At 38.5% G+C, this 18,237-nt stretch overlaps 1 protein-coding gene across 1 annotated transcript in view; it reads right to left on the reverse strand.

The window, feature by feature from the left end:
* Positions 1 to 18,237, reverse strand: part of ANO4 (anoctamin 4) — a 394,735-nt gene that overhangs the window by 183,107 nt on the left and 193,391 nt on the right. The window contains exons 5-7 of the mRNA XM_057316522.1: positions 17,730 to 17,834; positions 5,721 to 5,857; positions 2,973 to 3,131 (exon numbers count right to left, since the gene is read on the reverse strand). Of these exons, the coding sequence (XP_057172505.1) occupies positions 2,973 to 3,131; positions 5,721 to 5,857; positions 17,730 to 17,834 (401 nt within the window). The remainder of the gene's footprint in view (positions 1 to 2,972; positions 3,132 to 5,720; positions 5,858 to 17,729; positions 17,835 to 18,237) is intronic.

Consider the following 18,237-nt stretch of genomic DNA (forward strand, 5'->3'; position numbering starts at 1 on the left):
CTAAGTCTCTGAAACATGTTTTCCGTAATTGTTGGGCATCATGACACACAGCTAATGAAAAAAAAAAAACACTAACCATACAATGTATTTATTGTTAATCATTTCAGACGTATATGGATTCATAGTAGGCTTTCTGCGTTTTCTTTTTTTCTTTTCCACCTTGAACTAAGTTCTTTGTTTTCTGTGTAAAAGAGTGAAGTAACTCCTGGAAGCTGAAATAGCTATTAGTATTATTGTCTCTTGGCTGTAGCTGTTCATAAAACACTTGATTTAAATTAGAGTGCTTTTGATGGCTTCTAAATCTAATAACACAATGTAGATACAAGTTTGTTGTTCAACTAAGGGACATTTTAATTATTTGTGACAGGGAAAAAATTAATTTATCTATAATTTCCTGCTACCTCTCAGGCACAGAAGAACCTGCAAAGGCCCTTCTTGCTGAGCCTGCTGTGGCCATGAGAACACAAAGCAGAGCTCAGAGGCTCAATTAGAGCCAATTGTGTCATGTATGCAAAAGACTGGAGCCAGGAAATGGGAAAGGCTGCTTAGAATGAAGGTTCCAGAAAGAGGACAACCTAGCTGTTGGGAGTGGATAGAGGATTGTGGGGGAAAAGGAGAAATAGAGAGCTGCCATCCAGAGAAGAAGTTCTGGAGGGAAAGAGAAGAAATGCTTAGATAAGTTTTATGAAGTTTTCCATATGGTGACATCACCCTTTTTCTAATTGCTATTTTTTCTAGTATACATTAAGCAAATATCTAGCTATTAAAATTTCAAAAAATTAAAACCAAACAAAATTATCTTGTATACAACCAAAATCATGCAGCAATCATCCAGCACACCATGGTCAGCACAACTGGGTAACAAACGGCAGAACAATTCTCTGCTACCTGATTTAATCCCAGTAGACGACTACTGTAGCACAGATGATATTTCAGGAGACACACAGAAGATTTGCAATTTCTGTAGTATTGAGTATTATTCAGAAAAGTATTGGGCTTTTTGAGTTTTAAGTAATAAGTCATAAAATGTCATTAAAACAATCTAGGCAGAAGAAACCCCAGGAACGGAGAACATAGTTACAAAGCTTAAAATAGAAATATCTCAGTAATTGAACAAAGCTACCTACTTTTGATGGGAATTAAGACTCTGACAGAGTCAGAATGGATCAGAAGAAAGACTTTCATTATTTAGGATCAGGTGGCAATTCACATTGCTTTATATAAAAATTCTGAATAAAGAATAAGAATAAAAGATGAAGGAATGATTTTTAAGCATAAAAATATTAGGGGCGCCCGGGTGGCTCAGTTGGTTAAGCATCTGCCTTCAGCTCAGGTCATGATCCCAGGGTCCTGGGATCGAGCCCCATGTCGGGCTCTCTGCTCAGCAGGGAGCCTGCTTCTCCCTCTCCCTCTGCTTGCTGCTCTGCCTGTGTTCTCTGTCAAATGAATAAATAAAATCTTTAAAAAATAATAAAAATATTAATGCACTGCCGATGTTAAGAAAAGAGTATACAGTTGTCTCGATAACCACTTAAAGAACAAGATTTATCAAAGGTATGTTCTATGGGTGGAACAAAGGTTTCCTGGAGCCCCACAAAAGTGGAAACAACATACTTAACTCTGTGTGTTGCTGCAAGGAAACCTCCAACTGAGACAGTCTTTGGAGAAACCCATATGCACTTTCCCGAGAAGGAGAACCTGTTATGGCCACAATCATCTCGCCATTTTTTTTTTTTTTAAGATTTATTTATTTGAGAGAGAGAGAGCAAGAGAGAAAGAGTGAGAGAGGGCTGTTCACAGGAGGAGGGGCAGAGGGAGAGGGAGAGAAAGGGAGAGAAGCAGATTCTGCACCAAGCGGGGAGCCAGATGCAGGGCTCGATCTCAGGACCCTGAGATCATGACCTGAGCTGAAATCAAGAGTCAGATGTTCAACCAACGGAGCCACTCAGCACCCCTTGCCATTTTTCTAATGCTCTTTTTGGAGATGTTCCAGAAAAATGCTGTTCTGTTTCATAAACGCTCAAGAGTTGAGGTCAGTCTAACAGATCTGGAAAAATCCCGCTTATCTTAAGTGTCCTAAGATCAGCATGCAACCTGCGTGTACCATACAAAGAAGAACCTGGATGTCTGATTTCAAAGATCTATCCCCTCGGCCTTGAGGAGCAAAATCAGAAGCAAATGTTTCCAACTGCCAATACGTTCTTCTCATTGACTATGAAAAGGTCCAGAAGCTCTGCAAACGTTTAAGGAAAATCTAAGAGGACTTATGTAATCTACCTAACAGGGCCAAGTTCTATAAATGTGCATGGTGTTTTGGGGTACACAATAATCTCATTGTGGGTCAGAGGTGTAGCTGGGCCGCTGGTACCTTCCTTAGTAATTTTTCCCTGAAAGGTCCCTATACAGAGAAGGAAAGAGGGGAGAGAGAAAAACACTGGTAAGGTAACTCTTGAGTTACAGAACCTCATGAAAAGACACCTGAATGTCTCTTAAAATGGAATCATTTTCTAAAGTCCCACTGTTTTTGGCCAAATCAGCCAGACAGCCTCTCCTGCTATGAGGATGCCCAAGCTCATTATGTTTCCTGAAATGTAAAAAGAGGCTCCCGAGTGGGATGATTGCATCTTATCCAAAGTTTTCTTAAATCCATGCAAAAGAACCCTCCATTCACATAGACAGAGACACTGTAGACATAGGAAGTCAAGTAAATCATAACACTCTGAAGCAATTCATTTAATTGAAATAGAGTATTTTGATTTTCATGGAATCTTTTGGCATTCAAATGCTCTCAAAGGCAAACCGTGCTTCAAAAAATTAGTTATTGGAACATTCCCCAAACACTGCAGACTGGCAAACTCCAAACAAATGAAATGTTCAGTTCACATAACGAACATAATGGCTTATTTTTTAATTGCCTCTCGATATGAATAGATGCATATTTGTGTTTCTTCTCATTTAAGCAAACTATTTACCTCTTTCTCCATTTGTAATCCTTCTGCTCTAATATTTCTTTCAAATACTTCTCTCTTTTCGGTCTGTGGGTTGGATTTTCTGTACACAAGAATATAGTCAATTCGACACTTTCCATCTCTGAAGTAAAGTCCATTTGATTTGTTTTTTTCCGGCACTGTCTGCACACACAGAGAAAGAAACCAGTTTAAGACACTCATAAAAATGAGCCTGAGATAATATTAAAAAATTAAAAGTAAATGAATTTTTCATTGTGTTTTATCAAAATTACATTTTTATTAATGAAAAATGTAAATAGTAGGGAAGAAAAACTAAAAATTGGAAAAAGAATTGAGTGAAATGGACAAAACTTAAGACCCCTAACAATAATGCCAGATGTTGGCAAGGATGTGGAACAACTGAGAATGATCATATTCTAAAAAGCGAGAGTGAAAACTGAAATACTTACTCTGGAAAACACACTGGCATTATCTTGTAAAACTGAACATTGGCGTAACATATAACCCATAAGAAGACAAATCCTTATTAAAGGTGCTGGGAGACATGTATATGAGTATCTATAGCAGCATTGTTCATAAGAGTAGAAAATAAAAAATGTGAACTAATTCAAATGTCCATGGACAGGAAAATAGGTAAATAAATTATAGAATAGTCATATGGTGGAATATTATACAGCAGTAAAAATGAATGAACTACAGTTATATCTAAGAGTAAGCATAACTCTTAAAACAATATTGACAGGAATAAAAGCAAGTCACAGAGGACTCCATGGCACATGATTTTTAATGAAGCACAAATAAAATGAATCTAGAAAGAAGTTGTTAAGGCTATGTATATGCATGGTAAAGATATTTTTAGATCAAGAGAATAAAAAACCAAAAATTCAGGACTATAGGACTTCTGATAAGGTAGAAGGATGGGCTTGAAAGCAGTTTTGGTGGTTTTAGTATTATTCTAGTTCAACATTTCTCAAAATTTTTGCCCACAATAAGAAAAAACATTTTACTTTGTGATATCTGTGTACATATATAAGCATACCAAGTTATTTGAGACAAAAGTTTCACAAGACAATACTTATCCTTTCTACTTGCATACATGCTAATATTACTTTCCCATTCCACTAAAAATAGAGTTAGTAACCTACAACTAGGTTGTCATTATAATTTGAAAAATACCATCTTAGTTCCTCAGTTGGATGATAGTTTAAGGTGTTTATTTTATTATGCTTCAAAACTTACATGTAAGTTATAAACATCATTTTGTAGTGATTACACATACAAAAATTAGAGAACAAAATAGTAGGTGTAATTTTCTTCCAGGCTCCCTAGGCTTGTTATGATCATGTACAACACTGAAAGAGACCATCAAGTACAGCCTGGTTAGGCTAGAGCCAATTTTCTCAGGTTGATAGATTTCAAAAATACGTCTACGAATCTAGCAAGTGCAAATGGGGGGAGGGGGGTTGGCTAATTTTCTGTAGGCCCAGTTTACATCAGTTTTCAAACAGTGGTATATGGGAGGCAAACATGCCAGACCTCCAAGATCATTGCTAGAATGTACATTCTTGCACAAGTGCAATGCATGCCGCCTCATCTAAAAGGGAAAATATCAGCCAGGAGGGATGGAAATATCACATCCCATGTCTTGGTGCAGACATTCTCAATGGATGACCAATCCTCACTGATTATTTTTTTGGTTTTTGCTTTAAGAGGTACTCAGAAGTCTACCCAAATAAACACTTTCTTAACAATTATTTGCCAAGCAGGGAACTACTCTGTAGATTTAGCACATCAGCATCCGTCTGCAAAAACAAGGTTTCAGCCACGGCATCAGGAGGAGGGTTAGCAAGCCATTAACCCTCCTGAGACTGTTTCCTTATCTGTGAGTTAAGGAGATGAGAGTAGGTGCTCTTTGAGATCCCTTTTGATATCCCTCCTTTATGCCACATCTTGGCACTCAAGGTAACTGTGTGAAGAAATGACAAGGGAATGAAGTTTAAAAAAAAAAAAAAATACACGGACAGTAGCATATGGTGTTGGTAGAAAGAGGTCTGGGAAGCTTGGCAAAAGTAAGCAATTTTTCCTGTTCAAAGGTGTCATCCTGTCAATGGTTAACTGGCTCTGGAATAATAAAAACAGTAGGAATATGCGATAAATGACTCTGTGTATACCTAATGTATATACAAAGAAGGTACTAAACTCCACTGAAACAAAATCTAAGCAAGAGCGAATGCCCCTAACAAAAGACTCTTCTTCCAAAATGACATATGAACAGATGGATTTATTTACAACTGCAATGAATTTCCAGATTACAGAGGTGGACAGAAACTGGGGGCGGCTTTGGACAACATAATCTACTGAGAGCTGGTCCATTCTGTGTCACTGTTCTATGTGCTGGGGGATTTATACAAGGAAGTCCATGCTCGTAAAGCTTGCTTTCTCCTAGTGACGCTCAGAAAGTAGATTATCATAAAATGACAGCTGGTTTTAAGAATCTCCCTTTACATAAATGAAATGTCTCTAGGTGTAAGATGGGAAATGCATCATTTAGTAAAGTTTAAGCATAGGTAGATTCAGGATCCCCGAAATGTGCTAGACCTACGGAGGAAATAAAAAAGATGTAAGACCTGCTCCTTGTTTTCTGGAAACCTACAGTTCAACAAGATGATGACTTTAAACAATCCACTGGACTATGCTTCACAGGTTTCCACCTGGATGAAATATTGTATTTTTAAGAAATCATACACTTACCTCTCCCCCTGCTTCCAATCTGCTAGCATCATCTGAAGTACTGGTCAGGTTTCCAGGGTGAAGCAGAGAATCATCATCTTTGCAAGGACTGTTGACAGCTTCTAATTCATCAAAAAGAATATTGACATCCTTGGCCACTAAAACCAAAATAAATACATTACAAGTGAGGTTAAGAATTTGGGATCTTAAAAGCAATACCAAAATAGAAGACATCTCTCCCTTTGGCTTCATATTTTTTCATTGTTTCAAAAACCACTTGAATGATAGGTATATTATTTCCTAAGAGAAAAGGATGTCAGATGTAAAACATGTTTGATCAAACAGTGTCTTGATAAAGGAAGATCAAGGACAATGTGAAGCAAAGTAAAGTACCTCCATAATATAAATATAACTTGCCTTCCATGACAAGAGGAGGTATTATGTTTGTTTAGTTTTCTTTCACATACTTGTTTAGCATAAAGTACTTTCACTTATGACTTCTAAGAACTCATTCTCTGTGTTGGACATAAGCTTTTATATTTTATCTCATTTTATTTTTCATGAAAGTGCCATACAACCTGCTAAGTGAACCCATATATGTGCCAACTGCAAGGTTCAGTAAGATCCGTAATTTTACACCTTTGTTACATCCCAAGGTCTAATAAATAAAACCTCATGCAGTAACAAAGCATGCAATTACGTTTTCTGCATTTCTTCTTTCTCTAATCATAAATTGAAATCATGAAGTTACCCATTCAGGGGCCTTTCCAAGAGACTGTTGATGCCAATACATAAAGCACTATATATCAGAGTTGCAAATAAAGACTATCACGTTCAAATGCATAGTGCCTTGCAGTGTATCAGAAATGACAGTTCAGCACTAGTGGCTGAAGATACATAATGCCAGGTACAGGACCCTTCCTCAGCAACTCAAATGACAGACCAACATTGAATTTCACTTTTTCCTTTGATGCTTTAGAAATCATTAAGTGTTTTTAACCCACCACAAGCTGCTGTGCAGAATAATTTGCAGGCGATATGGTACCACTTATATAGCACATACAAGAGTATTCATCCTTTCATTCAAAAAATTTTGAGATGTGCACACTGTGCTGTGCACAGAGTTGACTGATAGCCATACCCTGATAAATAAAAGTGACATGTCTCCCTGCCCTTGTGGGAATAAGTAAACAAAACAAAGAGTCGAAGAATTATAAATTGCATTGAGTGCTATAAGGAAAAGAACATAGTTTGGATATAGAGGGAATAGAGATCATCTACTTAGATGGTGTGACCAGGTTCCAAAGCAATTCATTTAACATCTAGTTTTTCTTCTGTAAAATAATATCGGCAAGGCAATAAAATTAACATTTACTGCTTACTGTGATAGGCTGAATCATGGCCCCCAAAGGTGATCTAATTCCTAGAGCACATGAATATATTACCTTCTATGGTAAAAGGGACTCTGCAGATGTAATTCAAGGATCTTAAAATGGGAGATTATGTTGGATTATATGGGTGGGCCCAATGTAATTACAAGGGAGGCAAGAGGGTCAGAGTCAGAGAGACAGATTGGGAAATGCTACGGATGTTGGCTTTGAAAATGGAGGATAGAGCCATGAGTCAAGGAATGAAGGTGTCCTAGAAAGTAGGAAAAGGCAAGAAAGGAGATTCTCCCCCAGGCCTGCAGAAGGAACACAGTCTTGCTGGCACCTCGATGACTTCCGACCTCCAGAACTGAAAGAAAATAAATTTGTGTTAAGTCACTAAGTTTGTGGTAATTTGTGGCAGTAGCAAGACGAAAAGATACACTTACTATAGGTTTTTAGACTCTGCAGCTCCAAAGAAGAAAACATCATGGTCTTTTCATACAACTGGGATTTAGGAGCACCTTTGCTGTGCCAGGAACTCAAGGAAAGAAACAGTTTGGAAAGAGCACAGTATGTCCAGTGTTGTGGACGATGTCAAGAGGAAAGACAACTTCTCTGACAACCTTACATAAAGAAACTCCTGTCCTCCGATTATTCTCCATCCCCTCTCACTGCTCATTTCGTCACAGCACTTATTGTTTATTCATTTGTTTACTACGTGATGGATATTTACCCTATTAGAATATAAGTTCCATAAGAACAGGGACCCTGTCTGTCTTAACTGGTGCACAGAGGTCCTGGCACAGCCCTCAACACATATTTGTTTAATGACAGAATGATGATCTCAAGGTGGACACAGTCTAATGATGTCTGAGAGCCTCCTCTTCTCCAATATCCTATGGTTCTAGGACCTTGCCTGTACATTTTTCCTAACACAATTCTTATTCACAAGCCAGGAGCTCTGTAGTTGCCAAGTAGATACTCACTAAATTTTTAAGTACATAGTGCTTAAATTTCAAGTAGATATTGATTAGATTTGAACAACAGGATAAAAATATTTCTACAAAGTAGATCTGCTTACGATCCTAAACTCCACCACTCACCCATGTGAACTTGTGCTCCCATTTCCTCACTGGTGAGGCTGGTATGAAACCTTCTCTCTCAGGGTGGCTAAGAGGATTCAATGAGATCATAGACATGTTAGTCTGACCCATGGCAGAGCTGGTTTATTGATTTTAGACTCTGGGACCTTACGTCAGCAATTGTGCCTTAGCAACACAAGACAGAAGAGGTGAGGCATTTACAAGTTGGAATGGTTGTTATGAGGGGTAGACTGGGGTAAGGTGTGAAATAAAGAAGCTAAGGAGGACACAGAGATTCATGTTCAAGTGACTGACTGGCTCACCCTGGCGACAAACTTTTGACTATCCATTCATCCATCCCATGAGAATTGCCCCTTTGCTTTTGCTAAGATAGAAAATTATCAGGTCGGGGCGCCTGGGTGGCTCAGTCATTAGCGTCTGCCTTTGGCTCAGGGTGTGATCCGGAGTTCTGGGATAGAGCCCCACGTCAGTCTCTTCCGCTGGGAACCTGCTTCTTCCTCTCCCACTCCCCCTGCTTGTGTTTCCTCTCTCGCTGGCTGTCTCTCTCTCTGTCAAATAAATAAATAAAATCTTAAAAAAAAAAAAGAAAAGAAAAGAAAAAATTATCAGGTCATTCCTGCAAGTATCACCTTCTGCATTGGTATAATCAGTCCTATAAAGCCCTCTTTAGTCTGGGGTTCCCAATTGGGACCCTGTTGTCACCCTGGAGATACATGGCATTGTCTGGAGACATTTTTGATCATCATGGCTAAGGAGAGGGGGTAGTGCTAACATTTAGTGGGTGGAGGCCAAGGATACTGCTAAACACCCTACAATGTACAGAATAGCCCCTACATGAGATATCTAGCCCAAATGTCAATAGAATTGAGGTTGAAAAATTCTGTTCTACATTAAAGGCCCAACTCGTTGATTCTAGAGGGACCAGCTCACTTGGAAAAAGGAAGAGAAGTCCTTTGTTTTCCCCACTGCTACCCATCAGTATTACTGTCTGAAAGTTGTTACGGGGCTAATGTTACCTGAGTGCTCAAGGGAAATCAGTATGTCGTGAAACCTGATTTTTAGAGAATTAAGTGATATTAAGGCACCATTATCACCTGCCAGCCTCTCAAGAGCCTTAGCAGGGATTAAAAATGCTGATCTGTCAAAAAATGCTCAGCTGCACACATGGTCACTAAGAAGACTGCAGACCATGTTGACAAGTATACAGACAGAAGAAGCATGAGCCCTTTATCAACACTCCACCATTGTTACTGATAGAGCAGCTTTACGAGCTAAGTTTTAGAAACAAGGTACAATATCGTTTGAAGCAAACTTATATCATTTCTTTAATGAGAAGAACAACCCCCAACTTCCAAAGTTAATCAATTTTTAAAAATCTGTTCATTCAATAAGTACTTAGTGGGTGCCTACTTTGGCTGGACCCTGTGCTGGGTTAGGTCAAGGACTGGACACAGCAGCCACAGCCCCTCTCCTCACAGAGCTCACCATCTAGCCAAGGTGGCAGTGGGGCCTTTTTATCCATGGCATGGATGTCACAAAGCTACTTTACATCCAAACAAGGTTACTTGTAATGGATCCCCTCACCTTCCTTACACTTCTCAAAAAAAAAAAAAAAAAAAAAAAAAAAAAAGTTTGATAATTATCTGCCAAAATTCTGCTATTAGGCCCATTAAATAAGAAAGAGCCAAATATTCTGAGGAGTCAGTTAAGAATGACAAGAGGGATACCTGGGTGGCTCAGTCGGTTAAGCGTCCAACTCTTGGTTTTGGCTCAGGTCATGATCTCAGGGTCGTGAGATCGAGCTCCTCACTGAGCTCCCAAGCCAAGCTCCTCACCTACAGCTCCTCACTCAGCAAAGACTCTGCTTGAGATTCTTTCCCTCTCCTTATGTCCCTCCCCCGACTCTCTCTCAAATAAATAAATAAAAGCTCAAAAAAAAAAAAAAAAAAGAATGACAAGAGAAGAGAAAATGCAAAAATTCCATGTAACCCAAGGAACAGACCTGCACTGCGTCAAAAGGCTTTGTGAACAGAATTGGAAAACTGAGTCACAGTAGGTAGATACCATACATTTGGAAAGCGAGAGAAGCTCAAATGATTCTCCTCCACAAAAAGCAGGCACTCAGCTGAAGAAGACCAGGGAACAAAAGAGCAAAGACTCACATAAAACAGCTACACAAGAGTCGAGAACCTCAAATTGCCTGGGAGACCAAAAACCTGCTAGAGTCTGAGTAAATCACCAAAGTCAGCACAGGAAAGAGATTTCTGTAGGCTGACTTGCTGCGTTACTCCAGAAGAGAGACAGAGCACAGAAGTCAGCGGGCCAGGAGGCAGGGAGATCCTGACATTCTTTATGTGATGGGAAGGCAAGTTTACCGCAATAGCACTGAATCTACTCATTAAATATTTGTAATTATTTAAATTATTCAGTGAAAATCACTTGGATTATTAGCCATTATTCATTCTCTAAGGAAAGAAGGCCACAGATACATTTCTCAGATAAATAAGCAAACAAGTTATTATCTTCTGACATTTAGGTTAGGGTGCTAGAGGTACGAAAATGAACAAGACATGAATGGAGGAAATCGAATCAGTGCTGTAAAGGCAGGGAAAACAAACAGTAACTGTGTCTTTTAGAGAGTAAGAAATAAATGTCAAAAAAAATCAAAGAGCTCGACTCACTGCTCTTTTAACTTTCCTATTTCTCAAATGCAGTAGAAAAACCCCACACTGGCATTAACTGCACAGAAGTACTTTAATCTCAGTATTTCCTGATGCAGAGAAAATCAAGTGAAATTGTAGGTCACTGAAGACAACATGGGAGGACCGTGTAGTGTAATCCAGGTGTCTGTATTTGTCCTCCAGAGTGTCAGCCCATTTTACTATTTTTGTCCCGAGCTCCAAATTATTAGTTACATCTGATATTTAGAACTCTGAAGATGTTGCATATTAACCTCAAAGCCTCATTAGAAAACACAAAAAAAGGACACCTTCAAGAATAATTTAGAATGCAAAAAGAAAAAAAGAAAGAAAAGAAAAGCTTGTTTACATCCTAATTTGTACATTTCGCAGGATGTTCTGTAACCAGTTCATCTTTACAACCAGCCTTAGGGTCTCTTCCAGGTGAAGGCCCCAGGCAGCTCTGAAACTGACGCAAGGACTAGCCAATAGGAGGCACTCCGGGCCCATTTTTAAGTAAATTTTAAAAAAACGAGTTGTAAGTTTCTATCAATTTGGTTTTTCATTCTAGTTATCTCTTAGTGGGATTGCTTCAAAGTATCTGTTTCTCTCTCAGACCCAGAGACTGAGGATGAAGTCGTGGGCACTACAGTGTTGAGAGCTGACTGTATTCAAGATTTTCAGGCCTGTTTTCCCTTTTTGTCCTCAAAATACCTTAGAAGGGCATTATGCGAAAGAAAGGTTCAGAGACGCTGAGCAAGGCCAGCTAGCAAGTGACAGAGAGGAACTCTAACCCAGTTCTGACCCTCATATCCACGCTGTTTCTAGCCGGTTTCTTGTTTCTGTGGAAAGCATCCCACTGTTCTTAAATCATGTTTGGCTTGGGGCGCCTGGGTGACTCAGTCGGTTAAGTGTCCAACTCTTGGTTTCAGCTCAGGTCACGGTCTTGGGGTCCTGGGATTGAGCCCTGCATCAGGTTCCCAGCTCAGTGGATCTGCATCCCCTCTCTTTCCCTCTGTCCTTCTGTCCCTCCCTACCTCCCTCCCCACTCACGCACGTGGTCGCGTGTGAGAGCGCACGCTCTAATACTAAAAAAAAAATCGTGTTTGGCTTTCTAGCACAGGAAGTCCTTTAACCGCCACCCAGCTGTCTTGTCACAGTTTTAATATTTATCTGAATAAAGCTAGACTTTACATCTGTCACTGGACAGGTCTGATACTTTTTAAAATTTAACAAATAGATCCAATTAAAGGTCTTTAAAAATTCAGAGAAACACACAGACTCAGCATAGCTTTGAGCACCTTAGGCTGGGATTTAGACCAAACACTATGTAAGATGTATATATCAGCAAGCCTAGAACTCTGCTCAATACACTTCACGTGAATCTTACAACATCCCTAAGGCAGAGACTGTTTGGTTTACCAATGAGAGGAAAAAAGGGCCTAAATTGGAAAACTCAAAATAAATAAATTGGAAAAGACATAAATCCTCCCTTAGCTAGTTTTATTCCTTTCCAAATGTCAGGGGCTTTCAAAGTGTGTTCCCTGGAACCCCAGGATCCTTTTGGAGGAGCTTCAGGGGCAATGGAAGGGACAAAGAGGAAACCGAGTGAGAAAAGCACTACACCCATTACCCCCAGCTACCCCAAACAACTCAGTTACCTTTTTTATGTATTGAGACTATATGCGAAAATATATTTGAGGAAGAAACAATCGATTCTACTGCTTTAAAAAGTTTGGAAATCTCTGCTAGTGTGTTACAGCAACAATTAAACGGTTGTGCTAACATCTCCCCAAAGAAAACCTGAAGAAAGCAAGCTAGGGTTCTAATTGTGATAGATATGAGAGTAGGTACTTTTTTCTGCCATGGGAAGTTTACTTGAAATACTTTAAGATTCAAATATATCTCTGCAAAGAAAAAAGTCATAATTTTTTAAAAAGTGTGCTCATTAAAAAAATTTCATTGGCATTTCCTGGCTCAGTGATGATACAGTTTATACAACAGAGCATAGACCACAGCATGGGGCATCCACAGGACACTCTGCAATGGGGCAAAGATCATTAACTTGTTCCTGGGACAGCATGTTTCTTATGAAGAGCTTCTCTTGCTACTAACTTCATTCTAAAGAAAAGGACAGACACCTTGATTACTTCTATAACAAGGCAGATAATAACGGTGCCTCTTAACAACCTGAAAATGATACCTAGAGAAGAACCAAGTACCTAATTCAAGCTTTGCTCAATAGCCTTGGTTATCTTTTCACAATGTGAAATGAAGTCAATGATGTCCTGCGTTAAAGATCCTCAGTCTCCTGACCATAACTTCCTCTTCTCTGGAAAGAGCGTGAGCTGTGGATTCAGACAAGCCTAGGTTCAAATGCTAGTCCTCGTACCTACTAGCTATTAGACTGGGCATTTAACTCTTCAAGCTTTAGTGTCTTTGTCCTATCAGTGCGGATAATACAATGTCCCACACACAACTGAGAGGAATGAAGCCAAGGTAGCGGCCAACACTTGTCATGTGCCTAGCACCACACTAAGGGCTTTATATAGATTTACTAGAACTATCTCCCTTTATCGGATGTGGAAATTAAAGCAAATAAAACTTAAGACTGAAAAGAGTAATATGGGTAAAAAGGTCAACCACAGAGTTGCCAGGCAAGATTATGTGTTCCATAGATGTCAGCATCTCCCTCTTCCCATCCTCCCCTTTGAAAGAGCATGACCATATGGATTAAAAATAAAACTGGAAATCAGGGCTCAAGAAATTGGATTCAAAATGACTCACTGGATGTCACTGAGAAATGACTCAGTCTCTGCGGGCACAGAAGCACAGAGCACCACCAGTGCAGGAACAGCACTGTGATTACGTAGACACACGTGCAAGCACAGAGAGTCCGATTACAGGAAAACAACAATCCTTCCAACCTCCAAGTCCTCATTTCAAACACTTTGCTTTTTGCTCACTTTCCTTCTTTAGAACCTAATGGATTATAACACAATAATGTACCATAGTTTGAATGCCACTCAAGAGTCCCCATGGTCTGTATCTGTACATACTAGGAATCAAGAAAAGAAAAACTAAGGACAAAGCAGGAGGGGTAAGCAACAAAGAGTGGGGCAGGGTAGAGGAAGGATCCCTAGAAAAGACGGGGCACTGGTAATAATTTAAAGCAAGAATAAAAAGGTTCAGTATAACCTTTGATAGCTTTCTTAAAGGTTTGCTAATATAACAAATGCACATACACAAACACACTGGCTTCATGGACTACAGAGCTTTAAAACGTGATCCTCAATCTAATTTCAGAAGGAAATATTTCTAAATGTCTACTTCTCAAAAATGTCCATATTTCAAAAATCTTGCAATTTGATTGCAAAAATTGCAATCCATAAGTAAGAATTGCCCCCACGACCTTGTCATCATTACATCAAGTTAAATCTGTCTCTAAGTCCCCACCCCAACTGGCCTGATAGACAATTTAATTTCAGTCATTGCTGACATTCCCAGTCCTCTACCCCACATATGTAGGACTGTAAAAGGTTTTGACAGAGGTTTTGTAAACAGCAGAACGTTTAGAGAGCACTCAGGTCTCCAAGCCACACTGCTTCTGCTGAGCCACCCACATTGCAAGTTTAGAGTAGAATTCATTCACTCACTCATTCATTTACAAAATTTGTTGAGCAGCTACTATACTCTGTACTCTGCTTAAGGTACTAGAGATGCAACAAAGAAACACGAAGATGACACTGCCACCTTCCCAGAACCCCCAAAGTTCCCTGAAACATGGAAGACCTGCTCCTTCCTCAGGCTGGAGAAGCGTAGCCAACGCTGGCAGTTCAGGTGGTTCAAGCACAGGCTCCTGGCACACAACCCAGCCAATCCCTCCCTTTCTCCCCATACACGGGAAGCCATGCTACCACTGCAGGACAATCTAAGGGAGCTGGACAGAAAATTCCTTTTCTCCCTCTGTCTCTGTGTGTGGGTATCTCTGTGTCTGTCCCTTTTTACCAAGCATTAGCCACTCAGAAGCCCACACTTTCAGAACACAAAAGCCGGGGACTACAGGTAACACAGAACTCTGCTGAAACAAAGAAGCTCAGGAGACCTAGCTACCATCTGGGGATGGGGAACAATGGGTTAGAATAGAGAGAAGGGAAAATTACATCAAGGAAAACACAGACACACACACACCCTTACATTATACTTGCACATAGAAATGTTTTTCTCCTAGAAAGCAATCAAGTTGTTTTCAATCTGAACAAAACAAATGTGATCTGTTTTTCAATTTCTCTTGAACTGAACTGTGCACCAAAACGTTCACCACTGCTTTAAGATACTATGCATAACGTAGTGCCTGGCACATGACAGGTGAGATGGAGAGATGGGTGAATGGATAAAATAACTTTTCTTCTTTATAAGCCACATCTGTTAGGCGGAAAGTTGAGAAACAACTTTTAGATGGCTAGCCACTCTAAGACATCTTCTTTTGAACAGATGAAGCCATTGTTAGGACACAAGCACTATAGGCAAAAAATGTAATTTACCATGTAGAAGCATGGGGAAGAATTCTTGCATCAAGACGTAACAAAATAAGAATAATTTTATAAAAAAATATGGAGTTCACTTTTCCTAATCATGTTTATTTAACCTTTTATTTATCAGAACAAGGGCCAGCATATGACTAAATATTGACTATCAAATATTAACCATATAGCCTTGGGGAAATATACTCAGTTTTTTCACCTTTAAAATCGAGAAAACACATCTACTATTTCTTGTAGGGTTGTTTTAAGAAAAGATAAAGTATGGGAAGAGCACTTACCATAATGGCTGGCCTAGCTTAGACACTCAAAAAATTGGCAAATTTTCTCTGTCTCCTAGCTTAATCTTAAAGGTCATACATATATGTCCACAAAATTCCAAGAAAATAATGAAATCTTTCCATCATCTTAACAAAAATGTTTGTAGGAGAGAAGGAATTTTTCTGATGTCCAAATCCTATTTTTACATTGTTGTAAGTTGGTCTCTCAAAACTTCCTACAAATAACAATCTAAGGTATAGTCCCTTGAAGAACCAAACTATGTATTTTTATACTTAGAAATGTCAACTAACTTGTTAAGTATCTGAGTCACATTTAGAATCTACGGTGAAACTGAAGGTACATAAATGGCCCAAATCTTTCCTACCAGAAATGACCATGTAGACAGCTTCCTAAACCTACTTAGCATAAAGCTTATTTTTTTTTTTTAAACAAGAAAACAGATTAGTTCCAAAGTATTAGAAAATTCTTAAACTTATAAAGAGTTGACTTGCTTAATAAGGTGAAATAACATTTCCTTTTTCTTATTTTTAAACTTAAATATTAACTATTCAAACATACGCTTCTGCTTGTTCACAAAGAGCTCACCACTCTAAACAATACACGTTATCATATACAAATGTTTCTTTAGTAAGATATCCTAACAAAAATTACTGTAAAAATAGTCTCATAAACATTAAATTCATTTTGATGTAAGTTTATGCAGCCCTAAAAAATTTTTAAGTTCATCTCCTGCACTTGCATAGAAGCCAACTTTTATCACTTATTAAACATTTTTTAAAAATCCTTTCAGCACTATATAATCTATCATCTTTCAAATCAGATGACATAATTACAGAATTTTATAACTTTCCATGAAAAAATTATTTTCTCTCCAGTGTCTATTAATCGGATTTTCAATCTCCTGGGGAAATTTTTTCTCTTTTATTCATTAACCTAATATGAAAGGATTGCCCAAGCAGAACAAATAGCTGGTCCTTTTGTCTTTTTCATTAAAAATATTTCTCTTAGAACCAGCCTCATCTTCAATTTCAGGATCCTTCCCCTTGATGTGTTTAAACCCCATACTGAGCACATTCAGAAAGGAATTAAATGAAGGGTAGGAGACCCTCCATTCCAGCTGGTCTCCAATCTTGATCATATTACCTCAGCACCTAACTTCTCCTTCCTTCAGTTGTCCTACCTATAAAGTGAAAGTATTAATTATCTCAGAAGGTCAGGAGGGTAGTATGATGACAAAAGGGGATAACTGCTATGAAAATGCTTAAAATTGCTCATTAAAAATTTAGTATAGAAACGCAGTGTCACGAAACTAAAAGTAGCAAAAAATTACAGTGGTTCTTCCTGCCGTGGTCTTCAGATCTAACCCCTTCAAGCGCAACACTGTAGAATACTACTTGATCTAGTATTAGAGCTCTGAGAATGAAACATGAATGTCAATGACTTAGTCTATGATACCACATCCTCCATCCTCAATGCTAAATCTACAACTTGTGTAAATGTATTGATTAAGATCAAATTCTAGTAAAAACTATTTAAAAAAGTAATGTAAGAAGCATAGAGATTAATCAAAATGCTTAGAAGAGTGGGGTCACTTCTCAAGTCACAGCCCATCATCAGTGACTTGAGATACCCATTTTGGAGAATAAATTCATGATTTCAGGTTACTCCATCAACATTTACTTACTACTCGTACATCTGAGCAAAGGGATAGTATTCTAGTAATAGTGTTCTCAAAAATTTATTTAATTATGATTAAATCAAAGAATCTAAAAAATCACAGTACCTGGTGATCTACTAAATATTATCTTAAGTACAGAACTTCAGTTCTTCCATCAGGTTTTTTCAAAGACCCCAATACTGCGTGGCTCAGTTTCACAAATTAAACCTGCATTTCACTAACCATCTCTTCTGGTCTCAAAATTATTTTACACAGTATCTCCTTTAAGACATTTTTTTTTTTAAACTTGGCATCTAAAGTTTCTAGTTTTATTATACCTCCCAAGTATTAGAATAGTTTCTCCTTCCATGGTCAAATTAAAATTTGAGGGAAACTTACTTTCTTGTATTGCATTAAGAATCTCTGAAAAGTCCACATCACTCTTTGGGCCGTCAGGTAGTATTTGCATATCCAGCTGGTAGCCTTGCAAATCCACACCTCCTTCTAGAGAAATGAAAGATATTCATGGAGTTTGCACTGGTTATCAGAGAGCCCAGCATTAGGGTCCCAAGGAGAAGCAATGTCAAAATCTAAAATGAACAGCCAGCTGATTTGCCAATGATCCTCTTGGAAAAAGGACTTTAAAAAAAAATGAGAAATATTACCAGGCATTTGCTCCTTATGGGACCAAAAAGGTTCAATTGTACTTCCAACGTAAAAAATAAGGCAATTACTTTATTAAAATACTACACACTTCATAGTATTTACTGATGACTTCCTGGGTGAAGAATAAAACATGCTAGCCTCCACCCAAGGACATTTAAAATTATTTTCAGTTCACATGGATAAAAAGTGACATCCAACACAAATACTTTATATCATCTTCTCTAAAACTATAGTAATTCAT

This window comes from Ursus arctos, unplaced genomic scaffold (assembly GCF_023065955.2).
Source record: "Ursus arctos isolate Adak ecotype North America unplaced genomic scaffold, UrsArc2.0 scaffold_21, whole genome shotgun sequence".
In the NCBI taxonomy this organism is placed as follows: Eukaryota; Metazoa; Chordata; class Mammalia; order Carnivora; family Ursidae; genus Ursus; species Ursus arctos.